At 43.1% G+C, this 21847-nt stretch overlaps 1 protein-coding gene across 6 annotated transcripts in view; it reads left to right on the top strand.

Moving 5' to 3' along the window:
• The window catches only part of LOC115208356 (TOX high mobility group box family member 2), a 139273-nt gene that overhangs the window by 65088 nt on the left and 52338 nt on the right, over positions 1–21847 (top strand). For all 6 annotated transcript variants that reach the window (XM_029776336.1, XM_029776333.1, XM_029776338.1 and 3 more), the window contains one exon: positions 3406–3465. In XM_029776336.1, the coding sequence (XP_029632196.1) occupies positions 3406–3465 (60 nt within the window). The remainder of the gene's footprint in view (positions 1–3405; positions 3466–21847) is intronic.

Below are 21847 nucleotides of genomic sequence, written 5' to 3' on the forward strand. Positions count from 1 at the left end.
GCCAACTTATTGTGGGAAGCTTGTGGAAGGCTACCCGAAAAGTTTGACCAAAGTTAAACAATTGAAAGGCAATGCTACCAAATACTAATTGAGTGTATGTAAACTTCTGACCCACTGGGAATGTGATGAAAGAAGTAAAAGCTGAAATAAATCATTCTCTCTACTATTATTCTGACATTTCACATTCTTAAAATAAAGTGGTGATCCTATCTGACCTAAGACAGGGAAATTTTACAAGGATTAAATGTCAGGAATTGTGAAAAACTGAGTTTAAATGTATTTGGCTTAGGTGTATGTAAACTTCCTGTATATAGATAAAAAGTTACTTTAAATCATCCAGGTATAATTCGTTATGATGCGGCTATAATGCATTGTTAGACTTGTCATGACATAAATATATGATATATATATATATATATATATATACAGTGCATTCGGAAAGTATTCAGACCCCTTCACTTTTTTCCACATTTTGTTACGTTAAAGCCTTATTCTAATTTGTATTTTATTTTTTCATAACAAATAAAAAACTGATATCACATTTACGTTATTATTCAGACCCTTTACTCAGTACTTTGTTGAAGCACCTTTGCCAGTGATTACAGCCTCGAGTCTTCTTGTGTATGATGCTACAAGCTTGGCGCACCTGAATTTGGAGAGTTTCTCCCATTCTTCTCTGCAGATCCTCTCAGGCTCTGTCAGGTTGGATGGGGAGCGTCGCTGCACAGCAATTTTCAGGTCTCACCAGAGATGTTAGATTGTGTTCAAGCCCATGCTCTGACTGGGCCACTCAAGGACATTCAGAGATTTGTGCTAAAGCCACACCTGCATTGTCTTGGCTGTGTGCTTAGGGTCGTTGTCCTGTTGGAAGGTGAACCTTCACCCCATTCTGAGGTCCTGAGTGCTCTGGAGAAGGTTTTCATCAAGGATCTCTCTGTACTTTGCTCCATTCATCTTTCCCTCGATCCTGACTGGTTTCTTTAGGTTCCTTTTGCAAACTCCAAGCGGGCTGTCATGTGCCTTTTACTGAGGTCTGGCTTCCGTCTGCCCACTCTACCATAAAGGCTTGATTGGTGGAGTGCTGAGAGATGGTTGTCCTTCTGGAAGTTTCTCCCATCTCCCAGGTTCTCTCATCTCCACAGAGGAGCTCTGTCAGAGTGCCCATTGGGTTCTTGGTCACCTAACTGACATTTACATTGGGTTCTTGGTCACCTCCCTGACCAAGGCCCTTCTCCCTTGATTTCTCAGTTTGGCCGGGCAGCCAGCTCTAGGAAGAGTCTTGGTGGTTCCAAACTTCTTACATTTAAGAATGATGGAGGCCACTGTGTTCTTGGGGACCTTCAATGCTGCAGACATACTCTTCCCCAGATCTGTGCCTCGAGACATTACTGTCTCTGAGCTCTACAGACAATTCCTTTGGTCTCATGGCTTAGTTTTTGCTCTGAAATGCACTGTCAACATTAGGACCTTATATAGACAGGTGTGTGCCTTTCCAAATCATGTCCAATAAATTGAATTTACCACATGTGGACTCCAAACAAGTTGTAGAAACATCTCAATGATGGTCAATGGAAACAGGATGCACCTGAGCTCAATTTCGAGTCTCATAGCAAAGGGTCTGAATACTAATGTAAATAAGGTATTTCATTTAATTTTTTTTTGTAAATTAGCAAACATTAAAAAAAAGAAGGGCTTTGTCTTTATGGGGTATTGTGTGTAGATTGATGAGGGAAAAAAATAATTGAATCAATTTTAGAATAAGGCTGTAACGTAACAAAATGTGGAAAAAGGGATGGGGTCTAAGTACTTTCCGAATGCACTGTATATAAATATCACAAACAATCTCCAGTTGCTCTAAGAGGACCCATGTCATGTGTGAAAACACCAATAACTACTCATTGCTACCCTTGCTCTACATTCATTTCCTGATTCAAAACTCAGAGGCACTCATGGCCTTTTCTCCTTCCTTACCGATGTAATTGAAGAAATTGATTTAATTTTACTTGCAGTGTGTAACCATCATCCAATGATTGTGGCCCAAAGACTAATGGTTCCCTCAAGGAGAACTCATTATGCTGAAAGCATCGAGTCTATCTAAAGGATGAATATGAGAGTGATGAGAAGTAGGGTGACAAATTATATAGTGCTAGTTATTGCCGTCATCTAGCCTCGTACGGTAGCAATGGTGGGTTTGACAGCACGTCAAATGGAAAGACATTGGAATATATGTACTGTAAAGCCCATTGCACATATTTCCCACCCCTACTGTCAGTATATCAGTTTATATTACTAAAGAATGGTTTGTTACATCTCTCCACTTTTGCATCAATTCTACAGATTCAAAGGCTTAACTTTGGCTAATATCCTCATGGACTGACATCTACATTATACAGTAGCTTCCATTGTTTAGCCTGTATATCTTGGCAGTTTGAAAACAGTGTAGATCTACGTTACAGTACTGCTCCACCAGAATGTAATGACCTTACTGTACAGCCGTGGCAGCTCTACAGGCCCTTTTGGCTGACTTCTCCTCGTGTGTTTTGCTTTCTCATAAAAGCAGAGGGCCAACTAGTGGCAGACAGAACAGAGAGGCCTCTGTGAAGTGTAAAGCATTCCAAGCCGCGACCTCTGGCTGTGACCCGAGTGTTAATTACCGCTACAGCGAGAACGGCCACCATTGGCCTCCACTAACCCCCCCCTTGCCCCTCTCACGCTCTCCCCCACCCACCACACTAATCACCCACCATCCCCCTTTGCTCAGGGGCAAGCTGTTGTTCGCCCACCCGGCCCTGGCCCGATGGAGGCTTCTCTCTGGCGGTCTTTTTTTTCTCTGACGGAGTGTGAAAGTGCTAAAGGGCCGTTGTGCCCTCTTGGCCTCCGTAGGGCCCTGACTGCCGTTTTGTGTTGTGTTGTGTTGTGTTTGTGCTGGTGTGATTAGCTCTCCGGCGTCCTCATCAACACCTCGCGTGACACACAAGGCAGCCCAAGTCACAGCCGAGTCAGACACACACACACACACATTCACTTTATCACACACACACAGACACAAGCACACGTGCACACACACGCACACACGTGCACACACACACACGCACACACACACACACACACACACACACACACACATACACACACACACACACACTGGGGCTGCTGCAGGCAAGCGGAGCAGTGTGAGTTTCACTAGTCTGACTGGTCTAATTATATGGGGCTCTAATGAACTGTAATTACTGACATCCACGAGAGCCACTGAGCCAGTGTGGTTTAAAGGTGACTACTGTGGAGTAATTGGACTCGTTCAAAATGGTTTCTGTGCCCTGACTGATTTTCTATGCGCTGACTGATTTTTTTTCTATGAACTGACTGATTTCTATCCCACTCTGTTTCTCTGTTTTTCCCTTACAGTTTGATGGTGACAACATGTACATGAATGAAAATAACCAGGAGTTTCTCTCCCCAAATCAGGTGAGTTGGCATTTTTCTTTTTGTTGATGAAACACCTGCTTCCTTTTTTATATGTCTGGACTAGAAAATGACCAGACATGCCTCGGATTTGATAAGGTCTCACGGTGGACTGAAACTAAAGCTACTATTCTACATTCAGGGTTATTAAAATCGTAGCCTCAAGGTCCAGGGTATTGCTGGTTTTCTGATCCATACCTGGTTGTTCGTTAATCGATTGTCATTAAATGGACAGAGATTCCACTCACATTGGGTAATATTTTGACTTGAGATCATCACGCTTAACTCATATTCTCACATTGTCTTCCATTAAACATAAATGTATGATTTACGCGAAAGTCTGAGTTGCACGTGCTTATCTCAACTCTGAATTGGCCCGAAAGTGTTCAAGGTCTGAATCACTTCCTGATGAGAGGGAAATAATAAAAACAAACCAGTAGTGCTGGGGACCTTGAGGACTGGATTTGTGAAAGGGGGTCCTACATTATTGGGACTGAATGCATAAGCGTGTGTACTGTACCGCAGCTGGGCTAAAACACATGGGTTGCCATATGTTGCGTTTGAGCTGGGAGATTTGTTGAATTTTGTTGTAAGCCTCACTGCCATACAAAGCAGGGAGAGGCACTTGTCCTTGTCAATTGCAATCACTTGAGTGGGCCAAGAATATCTCTATCAGATCACGCTGCACTGTTGTTCTAACTTATAGAGATGATCATACCCTAGAAACACAACATATAGAACATATCCACACAGAGTTTTTAAACTCAGAGGCACAACATTGTGAAACGTCTGGGAACGCTTGTAAAACAGACCAGGCAGACCAGGCCGGGGTTTGGGGTCTGAGATGTCAATGAGAGAAGTTCAACTACATAAGACATTGGCTCAAATCTAGGTTGTGCCTTTAGATTTCGAGAAAATGAACAACAAACGGAGAAAAAAGATCACATGTTATTACTCCAACCTCGTGAATGTGACAAACTGACACGTTTTCATTTTCATCCAAAACAACTTTATATCAAAGGAGTGCCTTTGATTTGATGGCCTGCACATACGCAGTTAGGCGCGAGACAGCAGTTAGACCCGATGATGTGTTTCTGCGCATGTGGTTAGCTAGCCAACGCCGCCATGACATCACCTACAAGCGTGATCGGGGATTTCTATTGGAGAAGCAGTTTCTGCCTATCTTCATACTGTACTTTGATATCCATTAGAAATTCCCAATCCTCTCCTGGCTTCAACTTCTCTATCATCTGTCTGTTGCATATCCTTTTACTGGAATATTCTTTTACCCTTTATCCTTTTTACTATATTAAAATGCATTTGGGTCAGTGGTTCTGGGGGGGGAAAGAACCGACGCCTCCATACTGCCTGAAACTGCCTAGATCATCTCGCTGTAATGCCCCAACTGTATCTTCGGCTAATCGGGCACTGTAATCTCCACTATCTATGGTGGTGGTTTCAGTTCGATCACTGTGATGAGTCATAAAAAAATGGGGTCAGATCTTCTGTCATGCCACTGTTCCCATGCGCATAGACCTGACCCCAGTTAGCTGAGAGCATAGCTCTCTCACTCTCACTATATAGCTATCGCTCTCCCAGTTAGCTCTCTCTCTCTCAATTCAATGGGCTTTATTGACATGGAAAACATATATTTACATTGCCAAAGCAAGTGAAATAGATTATAAACGGAAGTGAAATAAACAATAAAAAATGAACAGTAAACATTACACTCACAAAGGAATAGAGACATTTCAAATGTCATGGTATGCCTATGTTAACAGTTTAGCTTCCATCCCTCTCCTCGCCCCAACCTGGGCTTGAACCAGAGACTCTCTGCACACATCAACAACTGACACCCACGAAGCATCGTTACTCATCGAGCCACAAAAGCCACGGCCCTTGCAGAGCAAGGGGAACAACTACTTCAGGTCTCAGAGCGAGTGACGTCATCCGATTGAAATGCTATTAGCGCGCACCACCGCTAACTAACGAGCCATTTCACATCGGTTACACCTATATACCGTGTTGTAATGATGTGCAAATAGTTAAAGGGAAAATAAATAAACATAAATATGGGTTGTATTTACAATGGGGTTTGTTCTTCACTGGTTGCCTTTTTCTTGTGGCAACAGGTCACAAATCTTGCTGATCTGATGGCACACTGGTATTTCACCCTACAGATATGGGAGTTTATCAAAATTGGATTTATTTTCAAATTCTTGTGGGTCTGTGTAATCTGACGGAAATATGTGTCTCTAATATGGTCATACATTTGGTAGGAGGTTAGGAAGTGCAGCTCGGTTTCCACCTCATTTTGTGGGCAGTGTGCACATAGCCTGTCTTCTCTTGAGATCCAGGTCTGCCTACGGCAGCCTCTCTCAATAGCAAGGCTATGCTCACTGAGTCTGTACATAGTGAAAGTTTTCCTTTTGGTTCTGTCACAGTGGTCAGGTATTCTGCCACGGTGTACTCTCTGTTTAAGCATTCTAGCATTGCTCTTTTTTGTTAAAGTAATTATCTTTTTGAAAGTAATTATCTATTTGTTTTCTCATGATCTGGTTGGGTTTAATTTTGTTACAGTCCTGGGGCTCTGTTTGTGAACAGAGCCCCAGGACCAGCTTGCTTAGGACGCTCCTCTCCAGGATAATCTCTCTGTAGGTGATGGCTTTGTTATGGAAGGTTTGGGAATCGCTTCCTTTTAGGTGGTTGTAGAATTCAACAGCTCTTTTCTGGATTTTGATAATTAGCGGGTATCGGCCTAATTCTGCTCTGCATGCATTGTTTGGTGTTTTACCTTGTACACAGAGGATATTTTTGCAGAATTCTGCATGCAGAATCTCAATTTTGTGTTTTTCCCATTTTATGAATTCTTGGTTGGTGAGCGGACCCCAGACCTCACAACCATAAAGGGCAATGAGTTCTATAACTGTTTCAAGTATCTTTAGCCAGATCCTAATTGGTATGTTGAATTTTATGTTCCTTTTGATGGCGTAGAAGGCCCTTCTTGCCTTGTCTCTCAGGTCGTTCACAGCTTTGTGGAAGTTACCTGTGGCGCTGATGTTTAGCCCGAGGTACTTGAGGTTTTTGTGTGCTCTACGACAACGGTGTCTAGATGGAATTTGTATTTGTGGTCCTGGCAACTGGATCTTTTTTGGAACACCATTATTTTTGTCTTATTGAGATTTACTGTCAGGGCCCAGGTCTGACAGAATCTATGCGGAAGATCTAGGTACTAGATACTACTGTATGCCCTCCTTGGTTGGGGACAGAAGGACTAGAACATCAGTGAACAGTAGACATTTGACTTCTCTATAGCTCTCTCTCTATATTTCTCTATTTCACTCTTTCTTCTCTTGCTATTGGCCCTTATGTATTTCTCTCTTCTCTTTTTCTTTTGCTCTCCCTCCCCTCCCTATCTCATTTTATCTTTCCCCAGTTAGCTTTCTCTCTCCTTGCGCTCTGCCTCTATCTCTCCCTAGTTATCTCTTTCCCACTCTTCGACTTGTCCTTTCTCTCTCTATATCCTTCCCCTATATCACCTTTTACCTATCTATCTCTCCGTAGTTAGCTCTCTCTGTCTCCATCTATCTCTCCCCGTTAGCTCGACCTGTCTCCATCTATCTCTCCCTAGATGTTTCCCCTCCCTCTTCTCCTCTCTCTCCCCACCTGCCTCTTTCTTTCCCCCCTCTCTCTTCTCTCTTTTCTCTCTCTCTCTCTGGCGACAGTCGAAACAGGGCTGATTAAAAGACAAGGTCAGGCCTCTGGCCCGGCCTCAACTAGCCCTTTGTCTGCCCAGGGTCACTCGCGATCGTCGTGGCAACAGTGTACAATAGAGTAACCAGCAGAGAGTGTCCCTTTACTCCGGTCTCTCCTAGCACCGGATCGATACGGCACCAAGCAGGGAACATGAGCTGCATCCCAAATGGCACCACATTCCCTATATATATTGACCAGGGCCCATAGAGTTCTGGTTAAATGTAGTGCACTACATAGGGAATAGGGTGCCATTTGGGACTTAGCCCTGACATGAAAACCCTCCCCAGCTATTCCTCTAGACTGGACTAAATGCCTGTGAGCTTGACTTTTCTATTGTAGCTTGCTCCTGGAAGGCCCAGGGAGTGCTCTCTATCTATCTCTCTCTCTCTCTCTCTCTCTCTCTCTCTCTCTCTGTCCCTCTCTCTCTCTGTCCCTCTCTCCCTCAGTAGACTCGAGTTAAAAACTCTTCCACTGAACTGAACTGAGGTAGAAGAATATGAAGATATTTTGTATGTATTAATTCTGTGTTAAAGGCCCACTGTTCTATTTACAGCCATTTCTGATCGTCAATTAAATTCCTGATATATATTATATAGCCACTGATTCTTGAAAACATCACTTACAAATGCCTCATGGGCTTAGTACAACTGTCTAAACCCTTGAGTGGGCTTTTAAAAAAAAAAGACACTGTCATCCTCCATATGACCTTAACTACAGTAAACTCCCTTTTTATGCATTTCCACCATGATTTAAATATTTGTTTAGCATAATAGACGTTTGGGGGAATCGGTCGGAGAGAGAGGGAGAGAGAGTAGCAGGAATAATTATCTTAATGGAGGGACTGTTTGGATATGCAGCCGAAGTAGCTAGCGGAGATTATAATCTCGCAATTAGTGTAACAAGGTTTTATTGATTGGCCCTGTTGTAGCGCCACGGCTGCCAAGTGGTCCGCTGGTTCTACATGCAGAGCGAGTGTACCTTCGCCAGTCATTCCGCTCTAACACTACGGCACTACCGCATTCCTCGGCTTGGCTTCGCCTGCCTGTATGCGGTGCAGTATCTGGGCATTAGCAGCATCAAATAAAAAACCCTTACGGATCATGATTTGGATGGCCCGTTTGAAAGGCCTGATGATGAAGCGAAGCGCATTTTCTCTGACTCACTGTAGTAAATTACAATTACAGTACCCCCGTTGATTTCTGTTTACAAGAGGCAGCCTCTGGTAATGTCTAATTTCAAGTTGGGGCTGCCTGTTTTCTTTTTGTACAAGTTGAAAATAGTTTCACTTTTTTTTGGCGCATTCCATGTTTTGTGTTGTTCGGCTTTGGCATAGTATAGGTTTCAGAATCGTGTTTTTCATAAAGAAAACTAACAGATCTGGTATTCACGAGACATTCACAGTGATTGTAATTGAAAACCATCCGCTTAGGTATTGGAGACACACCCATGCCTTACAGCCTTCAACAGCTATCCACTCGTTTTTATCTCTGCACATGTTTCTAATGACACATTGTAGACTTTGTGCTCACTCTGATTATGATGTCACATTCCCGATGTATCTACTGGCACCGTATTCCATTTATAGTGCACTACATTTGACCACAGCACATAAGTCTCTGGTCAAAATGAGTGCACTATATAGGGAATGGGCTGCCATTTGGGATACGACCCTAGAATTATAGGAGCTCAAGTTCATTTTCCTCATTTTTTTTCTCCCCTTTCTAAATGAGATCGGTAATTCGCTAGTTGGCCGCAACCCAATCTCTGTCTGCGCGCCTGATTGGTCAAAATCGGTCTTGTGTGACTGACAGGAAATGCTCTGATTGGGGGAGACGGTATCATTGGATCGTTGTCTCTGATTAAAGCCGGTGCCGCCACAGTTTTTGTAAACTCCCGCCATTTGGGGATCCCCGTCTGTGCCCGCCGCCCCGGCCCTGCTGCTAGGAATTACCAGGCCGTCGCATTAGTTTGATTTACAGCTTCCTCCCGCTGTTTAGATTGGGTCTGGGACTGAGAGTGGCAGACTGAAAACCCTGCCCTCCCCCATCCTCTTCTCCTCTACCCCCTCCACCTCTCTCTCTCTCCTCTCCCATCTACTTCCCTCCTCTACCCTTCTCTCCTCTCCACTACTGCGCTCAACCACCCCTCCACCACCACCACTACCCCCCCACCTCTCTCTCGCTCCCTCCATCTTTTGTGAAAATGAAAACAAAGAGCGGGCTGCCAAAATATTTCTGTGGCCGTTCGCTGACGAAGCAGGGGCAGGAGACAAAGCGAAAAAGATGTGCAGGCATATTTGTTGCTGCAGCAAAAAGCTCCCCCTCTCGCTCTTTCTCTCTCTCTCGCTGTGGCCTTTTTTTTAGAGTGATTTGGAAAATGGCTCCCTTTTTCACCCATTAAAAGCCTTCTGTTTGAAATAGTTTACTGACACGGGACTGCAAATAAATGCACAGCTGTATAGTTGTGTAAGGGCCCTTTGCTGTGCTGAGATGTCAATTTTCCATGTTGCCGTTAGGTGATCAAATTAATCTAATGGCAGCCTTAATGTGTTTTTGTAGGACTTTCAGAAAAACGGGCGTAGTCCCAAATGGCACCCTGTTCCCTAGTGCACTATTTTTGACCAGGACCCATAGGGAATAGGGTGCCATTTGGGATGCAGACCCAGTTGTTGATAAGGAACCAGTCATTCAGGATTGCATCAGATAATATTTTCCACCCTATGCGTTGATAGATTTCTATTTACTGTTTGGGGTCGTAGAATGTTCTTAAATATGTTCATAGTTTCGCTTAATAACTACTAGTTTCACTTTAGTGAGACTTTTACACTAACAGCATCGCGTTAGATTCACAGCTAGTGTCATTTTACCTCAAAGCAGGTAAATACATCCAAACCTTGAATCGGAGTTATGAAGGGGTCTGTTATGGCCATAGAGTCTTCATCCCAAATGGCACCCTATTCCCTATGGGCCTTGGTCAATGGTAGTGCACTATTTAGGGAACAGGGTGCCAATTGGGACGTAGATATAGAGTGTGTGTACAATCATAGCTGAGGAATAAGTGGCTCATTCACAGTGAAGAGCTGTCCCCTCCCTCTGAATCTTGCAAAAACAATGGCACCATGGATTGAAACCCCAGATGTTTGCACCCGTTTTCAGCAGATGTGCCCATCGCCAATACACAGCCACATTGACTATTGACTCCAGGCCTGTAAGACTGGGAGAATAGGGAGACACTTAAGAACACAGTGATACCATGGTGGAAATGCTCGCTATTGTTGTGACTTGCTGTACTGTACAAGCAAGTACTGTACACGCATGCATGCACACACACACATACATACACACACACACACACACATAAGCGATTGTCCACATGCAAAGTCATGTTTGCATGCGCATTTACACACACACACACACACACACACACACACACACACACACACACACACACACACACACACACACACACACACACACACACACACACAGAGAGAGACACACGCCACCCACTCTATACAAGTAGAAAACAGAGTCCAAACAATCACCAATATAATACACATTTGTGTGTCCACACAACTGTCCTGTCAGCGTCCTCATTGTCAGTTTCCACAATTGTCTATAAATGACTAAAGATCCACCAACTGTCTTTTCTGTGTTTTTTTTATTCGCCAGACATAAAAAAAAAAACACGACAACAGCACAATTAGGCTTTGTCAGTCAGAATCAGAAACAGTGGCGTCATTGTTTTCACACCGCACCAGCGTTGACCTTCAATGTGAAAACAGTGTTTTTAAAAAAAAGTGAAATTATAAAATAGAAATCCATATAAAAGAGCTGATGTCATTGGATTTGTTTATCGTGACGCGCGGTGCACGGAACTCGTCGGCCACGTCCCAATTAGCATCCCGTTCGCTACATGGTGCACTACTTTTGACCGGGGCCCCAAAGGGCTCTGGTCAATTGTAATGCACTGTATCAGGGATAGGGTGGCATTTGGGACACTTCCATCGACTATACAGCAGCAGTAGCCCTGTTAAGCCTATCAGAAGAGACAGGGCAACCAATGAATAAAGTAAAAAGGATTCCTCCTCTGGAGAGAGATGGCTGCTCTCTATAAGAAGCGACAAGGGGGATACTGCAGAAATAATATGTGTGCCAAATTTGACTTTATAATGCTAAATGCCTCCTGTCAGGCAATAAGTTTGATTAAGGTCCTCATTTGAAATGTTGAAATCATATCTCCTCCCCCCTCCCTCCCTCCTTGCCTTTCTTTGACCCCGTCCCCCAAGCCTGTCACCCACGTCAGTATCAGAGCGTGTGTCACAATCTCTCTCTAATTGACTCTTCAAAACCTGAGCTTTGTTTCTTTATCTGATCATTTGTTTTCTTAGCGTTTTTATTATTGCATTAGCGAAGATCGTGTTTGAGCTTACACAGTTCACACTGCGAAGCATCTGCACACAATCACTATCGGAGGGGTGAGCGAATTAACTGAACTCTCTTTCCACTGCATCAAGTCTGGGCTAAGAATACAATAGCGAACGCTTATTAAATCTAGAATCTATTTCTGCTAGCTAGGCTAACATCTGCCCCCATCATTCTCCAATTCAAATTCATCCAACTTTATTTGTTCTTTATTTGTCCATCTTCGTTAATCCCATTCCATTGTCTGCACAGTGTCTCATATCTCCCCGGTCTTCTCTGCGTTTCGTCTGGGAACGTTTGAACAACGTTTTGTTCCACTCCAGTGTACAGCAATAATGACCTGTTAGTGATGGAGTAGCCCCAACCTCTCTGAACATCCTCTTCCAGTCAAATCAAAGTGTCATTAGAAGAGGGGAGAGAGAAGTAGAGAGAGACAAAGAGAGAGAAGGAGGAAGAGACACGGAGAGAGTTCTTTGTGTCGTTTATTATTGAGTAAACCTAACTCCATGTAACCCCAGCATGTTGTGCAATAGCTCAGCCCCTCTAACTCTGCTGTTGTTGTGCCACTTCAAATTAGTCACTCCCGGGGCAGCCTTCTATCTTTGCCAAATGCATTAGTACGCCATTCAGAACTCATACCGCCTAGGGTTAAATGCAAATTATATCATTTCTGTCAGCCAATCAAATCAGAGTGACCCCACGACCCAGGAGATGAGTCCTGTGCGTAATGAAATATGACATGGCACAAAAGGCCTGATTCTAATCGCAACCGACATATGATCAGATGACTATGACCTCATGACCTTGGACGAGAAGTGAGGAGTGAGATGCTGGGAGACAGAGGGAGGAGACGGGAGGGGGGAGATGAGAGACGGAAAGAGGGGAGAGACAAGAGGAAGGGAAGAGACATAAAATAAATAAACGATTGCAATTAGCACGGTTGTTTTAGTCCATGGTTGTTTAGTAATCAACTCCTTTCTCTAGGATGAAATGGACCGTATCTGTGCTTAAGAAAAAGGGACATTTTGTCATTTTGTATCTGTCATCGCCTTTCATTCTTTAGGCCTTGTTAACATTGCTGGGCATTGTCATATCCGAAATAGCCATAGCCAGCATTGTAGCTACTAGCTAGTTTTTTATGGCTATTATTTCCCAGATGAGCCCATGACACTGTGTTGGGGCTGGAGCGATGCCTCGCTTTCTTCCTCAGACAGAAACTTAGATCCACGCTTTCAGATTCCGCAAATGTCCAAATAGTAACAGAGTGACGGGTAAATAATGCAGCTAGTCTGTTTGGAGAGAGAGAGATGGAGAGGAAGAGAGAGAGAGAGGGATGGGAGAGAGAGAGATGGAGAGGAAGAGAGAGAGAGAGATAGAGAGGAAGAGAGAGATGGAGAGGAAGAGAGAGAGAGAGATGGATGGGAGAGAGAGATGGAGAGGAAGAGAGAGAGAGAGAGAGAGGGATGGGAGAGAGAGAGAAACAGAAAGAGAAACAGAGAGAGAGATCAATGGGATGGAGAGAGAGAGAGAGAGTAACCTGGTCCAGGCTCACTCTTTGTTATTCGAAAGGAGGCTGTTTGTGGTGTGTTGATATCCGTGACATGATATTGTAGCAAAAGAACACAGCTGATGGCTTTAATTAAAGCCTGTATTATGGCTGGGAGAGAGGGACAGATAAACAGAGAGACAGAAACAAACAAAGGGGAGAGGGTTGTCCACGGTTTGAGCTGTCTAAACAGGACACACATGGACTTCTTAGCTCACAGTGTTGCTGTTGAGTTTCCAAAATGCAAAGTATGACATCACCCAGTCGTGGAGAAGGACTGTTCCATATCGTCATACAGTATATTGTCGGGTACATTATTTTCTCATCATTTTGCCCAATATCTGCACATGGATCAGACCACGCTTAAAGTCAACAGGGGTGATGTAACCCCCCTCTACTATTGTCCATGGCATCATTTACGAGGCATAAGCTTTCTATGAGGGGAATGTCAGCATGAACGAAAACGGATGAAGCACCCAAATTCTTCCCCAAGATAACCCTCCCTTCCCTCCTCCTTTCTTTTCTTGAAAAACAGGCCGTATGGAAGCGAGAGATAACTATGACTTTGTTTTCTGCGCTCTGGGGTGGGGTGGAAAGGGGAAGAGGGTGGGAGTGGGGTGTAAGCATAAATCACAATTTGACAAACCTCTTCCAATAGGCAGATAAGTGCACATTAGTGGTGAGGCAGATTTGTCATCATCATCACCCCACCCCAACGCCCCAAACCCCCTGTGCTGTCGGTCAGGCCCTCAGCTGAATCGCTGTGTTGGGAAGTCGAAAGTCTCCTCTCAAACTGTGTCGTGAGTGGAGGCGCTGCCTTGACATAGTTTTATTTTCCACTGACTCATCTAGTTAGCGAGGTGTATATAAGAACAGATAGATGGTATATACTGATGGAAATGGCTGAATTTAAATGGGGGGGGGGGGGGGGTCTGGGGTTTGCCCCCGCAGAAGGAAATATCTGCAATTGATATGTCCATTTTGAAACAAAACAGTATATATAGTAAGCCTCATCCCCACTTACTGTAGCAGTTTTTCACAATAAACTTGAATCAAAACAAATTGTCAAGTAAAATGACATATAACATATCAACAATTAACTCATCACTCATAATCTTAATTTGTGTCCATGATAATACATTTATTGTGTATGATACAGACTTGATGTGGGGCTCAGTTGGTTAGAGCATGGCACTAGCAACATCAAGTTTGTGGGTTAAAATTCCGCGGGTACCCCCCATACGAAGATGCATGCACTCACTATTATAAGTCGCTTTGGATAACGCCGTCTGATAAATTACATATTATATATTACATTATGATTCAAGTTTCTTTCCTTCATTCCTTTGCATATACAGTGCATTCGGAAAGTATTCAGACCCCTTGACTTTTTCCACATTTTGTTATGTTACAGCCTTATTCTAAAATGTAATAAAAAAAAAAATCCTCATCAATCTACACACAATACCCAATAATGAAAATGCAAAAACATGGTTTTTGAAATGTTTGCAAAAGTATTAAAAAATAAAAACAAATATACCTTATTTACATAAGTATTCAGACCCTTTGCTATGAGACTCGAGATTGAGCTCAGGTGCATCCTGTTTCCATTGATCATCTTTGAGATGTTTCTACAACTTGATTGGGGTCCACCTGTGGTACATTCAACTGATTGGACGTGATTTGGAAAAGAAAGAAACACACCTGTCTATCTAAAGTCCCACAGTTGACAGTGCATGTCAGAGTAAAAATCAAACCATGATGTTGAAGAAATTGTCTGTAGATCTCCGAGACAGGATTGTGTCGAGGCACAGATTTGGGGAAAGGTACCAAAACATTTCTGCAACATTGAAGGTCCACAAGAACACAGTGGCCACCATCATTCTTAAATGGAAGAAGTTTGTTACCACCAAGACTCTTCCTAGAGCTGGCCGTCTGGCCAAACTGAGCAATCGGTGGAGAATGGCCTTGGTCAGGGAGGTGACCAACAACCAGATGGTCACTCTGATAGAGATTGCGAGTTCCTCGATGGAGATGGGAGAATCTTCCAGAAGGACAACCTGCAGCACTCCACCAATCAGGCCTTTATGGTAGAGTGGTAGAGTGGCCAGGTGGAAGCCACTCCTCAGGAAAAGGCACATGACAGCCCTCTTGGAGTTCTCTGGTTTGAAGAAAACAAGATTGAACTCTTTGGTCTGAATGCCAAGCGTCACGAATGGAGGAAACCTGGCACCATCCCTATGGTGAAGCATGATGGTGGCAGCATCATGCAGTGAGGATGTTTTTCAGCGGCAGGGACTAGTCAGGATCGAGGGAAAGATGAACGGAGCAAAGTACAGAGAGATCCTTGATGAAAACCTGCTCCAGAGCGCTCAGGACCTCAGACTTGGGTGAAGGTTCACCTTCCAGTAGGACAATGACCCTAAGGACACAGCCAGGACAACGCAAGTATCTTAATGTCCCAGCCAGCCAGAGCCCGGACTTGAACCCGATCAAACATCTCTAGAGAGCTCCTGAAAACAGCTGTGCAGTGACACTCCCCATAGAACCTGACAGAGCTTGAGAGGATCTGCAGAGAAGAATGGGATAAACTCCCCAAATACTGGTGTGCCAAGCTTGTAGCGTCATACCCAAGAAAACACGAGGCTGTAATTGCTGCCAAAGGTGCTTTAACAAAGTACTGAGTAAAGGGTCTGAATACTTACGTATGTAAATGTGCTATTATTATTATTTTTTGCTTAGTCATTATGGCGTATTGTGTGTAGACTCATGCTGATTTTTTTTTTTTTTTTATCCATTTAAAAATAAGGCTGTAACATAATAAAATGTGGAAAAAGTCAAGGGGTCTGAATACTTTTGAATGCACTGTATGTATTACCACAAGTTTGTGAAAATAAAATGTAAACCCATTGGCAGTACGTCCAATGGGCCTCACAACCGCAGATCAACCGCAATTTATTTAAATTGACTGATATCCTTATATGAACTGTAACTCTGTAAATCTTTCAAATTGCTGAATGTTGCATTTATATTTTTGTTCAGTATACTATTGAATCACTATTACTAAACTCAGCATAACAAGAAACGTCCCTTTTTCAGGACCCTGTCTTTCAAAGATAATTCGGAAAAATCCAAATAACTTCACAGATATTGATTGTAAAGGGTTTTAACACTGTTTCCCATGCTTTTTCAATGAACCATAAACAATTAATGAACATACACCTGTGGAATTGTCGTTAAGACACTAACAGCTTACAGACGGTAGGCAATTAAGGTCACAGTTATGAAAACTTAGGACACTAAAGAAGCCTTTCTACTGACTCTGAAAAACACCAAAAGAAAGATGCCCAGGGTCCCTGCCCAACTGCGTGAACGTGCCTTAGGCATGCTGCAAGGAGGCATGAGGACTGCAGATCTGGCAATAAATTGCAGTGTCTGTACTGTGAGCCCCTAAGACAGCGCTACAGGGAGACAGGATGGACAGCTGATCGTCCTCGCAGTGGCAGACCACGTGTAACAACACCTGCACAGGATCGGTACATCCGAACATCACACCTGCGGGACAGGTACAGGATGGCAACAACAACTGCCCGAGTTACACCAGGAACGCACAATCCCTACATCAGTGCTCAGACTGTCCGCAATAGGCTGAGAGAGGCTGGACTGAGGGCTTGTAGGCCTGTTGTAAGGCAGGTCCTCACCAGACATCACCGGCAACAACGTCGCCTATGGGCACAAACCCACCATCGCTGGACCAGACAGGACTGGCAAAAAGTGCTCTTCACTGACGAGTCACGGTTGTGTCTCACCGGGGGTGATGGCCGGATTCGCGTTTATCGTCGAAGGAATGAGCATTACACCGAGGCCTGTACTCTAGAGCGGGATCGATTTGGAGGTGGAGGGTCCGTCGTTATCTGGGGTGGTGTGTCATGGCATCGTCGGACTGAGCTTGTTGTCATTGCAGGCAATCTCAACGCTGTGCGTTACAGGGAAGACATCATCCTCCCTCATGCGGTACCCTTCCTTCAGGCTCATCCTGACATGACCATCCAGCATGACAATGCGACCAGCCATACTTCTCGTTCTGTGCGTGATTTCCTGCAAGACAGGAATGTCAGTGTTCTGCCATGGCCAGCGAACACGTCTGGGACCTGTTGGATCAGAGGGTGAGGGCTAGGGCCATTCCCCCCAGAAATGTCTGGGAACTTGCAGGTGCCTTGGTGGAAGAGTTGGGTAACATCTCACAGCAAGAACTGGCAAATCTGGTGCAGTCCATGAGGAGATGTACTGCAGTACTTAATGCAGCTGGTGGCCACACCAGATACCGACTGTTACTTTTGATTTTGACCCCCCCCCACCACCTTTGTTCAGAGACACATTATTACATTTCTGTTAGTCACATGTCTGTGGAACTTGTTCAGTTTATGTCTCAGTTGTTGAATCTTGTTATGTTCATGCAAATATTTACACATGTTAAGTTTGCTGAAAATAAACGCTGTTGACAGTGAGAGGACATTTCTTTTTTTGCTGAGTTTATATTTGTATTTTATCTTTTTATTTTATTATTTTAATGTTTTGCATCTTCAGGATGCCCAGCCCACATAGGTTTATAAGACACTATATTCATAAAATGAGTTGTCCAAATATATATTAATATGACTTCAAATCATCTGCTAGATATCATCTGTGATACTGAAGGCCTTGACTACTGAACAAAGCCTGTTCAGATAAATCCCATTAGATGAGCCGAGCTAGTGAAGCAGTGTTGTGGAAAGTTAGCTTGGTGCAAACAAAAATAACCTGGAAAGCTTCCCAATCAATGATATATTCCCTCTCATTCCATCCCCACACCAACTGTCTGTTCATCTGTTTCTATTAAATGAAAGGTATATTAAAATGTGCGCTGAACTCTCTGAAGACCTCTACACTTAATTAAGACGGAACAGAATGTCTGCATCTGAAATGGGACCCGATTCCCTATATGGTGCACTACCTTGGACCAGGGCCCAACCGGTGCCAATAGGGTGCCATTTGGGACGTGGGCAAAGCGTTCTACTTATTTACCCAGAAATATATTCCCAAATGGTATGCTAACACTATTGATCAAGAAGGAAGCTCCCTCCTCTTTATGAGAGCGAAGCCTACATACTTGCACTGTGTGTAATAAAATATGGCATTGTGCATTAGAATGGGATCCTTGAGAGAAGAAGCACTTAGAGAAACCGTGGATATGCGTTTGTTGGAGTCGTCACCGTACAAGGAGGACAGACTCTGGCCTATATGATCTATCAAACACACACATGCATACGCCATTGTTTAGATTTGACTTTTAAAGGGGGAAGGGGTGAAGAGTATGCATTAACTGGAGTATACCTTGGCTCTGCAATCTCACGCCGAATAGAATATGAATTATTTATCTCGCAACTATTCAGCTGGGAACGTCCTTGATATTTACATTTTATCATCAAGTGCATCCAACTAGGCTTCAGAGTAATGTAACACGTGACACATATTATTCACTACCTCTCACTTATGCAACTGAAAAACATTTAACGGAGCAAAGGATTTGTATTTGATTGGAAGAAGTATTTCTTATACTATCAGAAAGCAAAGTGTATTGGTTACAGTTGATGAACATCCCCTTTGTACTTAAGATATAGCATAAGATAGAAGATACTTAAGGTAAGTGATGACTGCATAGGGCTGACCACATTTAGTCGACTGGTTTGTTTGGTTGATAGGATGTTGGTCGACCCAATATTTTTTTAGTGGAGCAGCGGCAAATATATAAAAAAATCTGTTTCACGCCTGGACTAATCCATTGCAGAGGCCGCAGGTATGGCACACCAGTATCACCAGTAGTAGATTTAGTGTTAATTCCCATAATTTCGAATTAATGTTTGGTTTGTTACAGTAATTTCTGTTAATGCATTCAATATATTATTATTACAGTCTTACCATTGTCATTGTAGGAATGGACACATTGTTTGCAGAGCGCACAACCTAGGCTACACTTGTGAAACTTTTTTTTTAATGATTGTCTTAACCGTCACTGTATAGCTTCTTAAAGTCATTTCTTCCCCCTCGCCTTAAACAGCAAGTAAACAAAGTTTGTTTTTGCATCCAGAATGAAAATAGTTCCTCAATGTAGACTATTTGAGAAATCTTTCCAGTTCTCTCCCTTTCTATAACCGCTCAGCATGAAAGAGGGAAAAAATGTCATGCTCTGGTCCGGTGTAAACGTTATAAAATAGCTCTACCTGATTGCTTCTTATCCCTTGCACAAATAGATCACAGCTGCGTCTATCTGTCCGGAGCTCACTGGCACCGGAAAATTAGGGCCCAGAACATTTTATACAATGCTGCAAGTTTGCTAGCACAATCGGGCTGGACCAAGTTAATAGTTGATACAATGTTTCTTGCAGACATGCCACGGGTAGCCAATGTGATTTATAATTTATTTATTTTTTCCCAGAATATTTTATACCTGCAGACTGCAGTGTTTTTATTTGTTGGTTTATGTAGGCTATTTTTACATATTGGCAATGGCAACAGAAGTTACTTTTAGATTTGTATCATTTTAATTTAGATATCATTTTTATTAAGCACATTACATTGATTTTGAGATATGAATACTTTATTAGAAATGAAAGGAAACTGTTCCACAAAAATGTGCATACGAAAATCATAACTGGCACGCAGATCAGTAGAAATGGTATGATAACTTGGCACTCCAAATGGGAAAGGTTGCCGACCACTGGTGTAGCCTATTACCGGCAACTTTAGGAGCATAATGGCAGAATCTGTGAAGACCAGCAGCAATGGGCAGCAGGAGGAGGAGGGTCAGGAACAGAGTTTTTACTTCTGGTTAGGCTATATTGATCTCTGGCTCCTTCGTTAGTAGTTTGTGTGTCTTCATTTTTAATCGCAGTGCTTAAAGAATCAGACAGGCTCAGTAGCCTACATATAGTTGATTTTATTCAAACAAAGGGTGTGTCTACAGTGCCTTGCAAAAGTATTCACCCCCTTTGGCGTTTTTCCTATTTTGTTGCATTACAACCTGTAATTTAAATGGATTTTTATTTGGATTTCATGTAATGAACATACACAAAATAGTCCAAATTGGTGAAGTGAAATGAAAAAAATGACTTGTTTCAAGAAATTCTAAAAAATAAAAAACGGAAAAGTGGTGTGTGCATTTGTATTCACACCCTTTGCTACGAAGCCCCTAAATAAGATTGGGTGCAACCAATTACCTTCAGAAGTCACATAATTAGTTAAATAAAGTCCACCTGTGTGCAATCTAAGTGTCACATGATCTGTCACATGATCTCAGTACATATACACCTGTTCTGAAAGGCCCCAGACTGTGCAACACCACTAAGCAAGGGTCACCACCAAGAAAGTGGCACTATGAAGACCAAGGAGCTCTCCACACAGGCCAGGGACAAAGTTGTGGAGAAGTAGAGATCAGGGTTGAGTTATAAAAAAATATCCGAAACTTTGAACATCCCACCATTAAATCCATTAATAAAAAATGGAAAGAACATGGCACCACAACAAACATGCCAAGAGAGGGCCGCCCACCAAAACTCACGGGCAAGGAGGGCATTAATCAGAGGGGCAACAAAGAGACCAAAGATAACCCTGAAGGAGCTGCAAAGCTCCACAGTGGAGATTGGAGTATATGTCCATAGGACCACTTTAAGCCTTACACTCCACAGAGCTGGGCTTACGGAAGAGTGTCCAGAAAAAAATAAGCAAACATGTAAAATGTAAAATGTAATGTTTGGTGTTCACCAAAAGGCATGTGGGAGACTCCCCAAATATATGGAAGAAGGTACTCTGGTCAGATGAGACTAAAATTGAGCTTTTTGGTCATCAAGGAAAACGCTATGTCTGGCGAAAACCCAACGCCTCTCATCAACCCGAGAACACCATCCCCACAGTGAAGCATGGTGGTGGCAGCATCATGCTGTGGGGATGTTTTTCATCGGCAGGGACTGTGAAACTGGTCAGAATTGAAGGATTGATGGATGGCGCTAAATACAGGGAAATTCTTGAGGGAAACCTGTTTCAGTCTTCCAGAGATTTGAGACTGGGACAGAGGTTCACCTTCCAGCAGAACAATGACCCTAAGCATACTGCTAAAGTGACATCCGAGTGGTTTAAGGGGAACATTTAAATATCTTGGAATGGCCTAGTCAAAATCCAGACCTCAATCCAATTGAGAATCTGTGGTATGACTTAAAGATTGCTGTACACCAGCTGAACCCATCCAACTTGAAGGAGTTGGAGCAGTTTTGCCTTGAAGAATGGGCAAAAATCCCAGTGGTTAGATGTGCCAAGCTTATAGAGACATACCCCAAGAGACTTGCAGCAGTAATTGCTGCTAAAGGTGGCTCTACAAAGTATTGACTTTGGGGGGGTGAAAAGTTATGCACGCTCAAGTTTTCAGTTTTTTTGTCTTATTTCTTGTTTGTTTCACAATAAAGAATATTTAGCATCTTCAGAGTGGTAGGCATGTGTAAATCAAATTATACAAACCCTCCAAAATACAATTTTAATTCCAGGGTGTAAGGCAACAAAATAGGAAAAATGCCAAAGGGGGTGAATACTTTTTCAAGCCACTGTATATATGGAAAAATACACTTTTGTA

This window comes from Salmo trutta, chromosome 14 (assembly GCF_901001165.1).
Source record: "Salmo trutta chromosome 14, fSalTru1.1, whole genome shotgun sequence".
In the NCBI taxonomy this organism is placed as follows: domain Eukaryota; kingdom Metazoa; phylum Chordata; class Actinopteri; order Salmoniformes; family Salmonidae; genus Salmo; species Salmo trutta.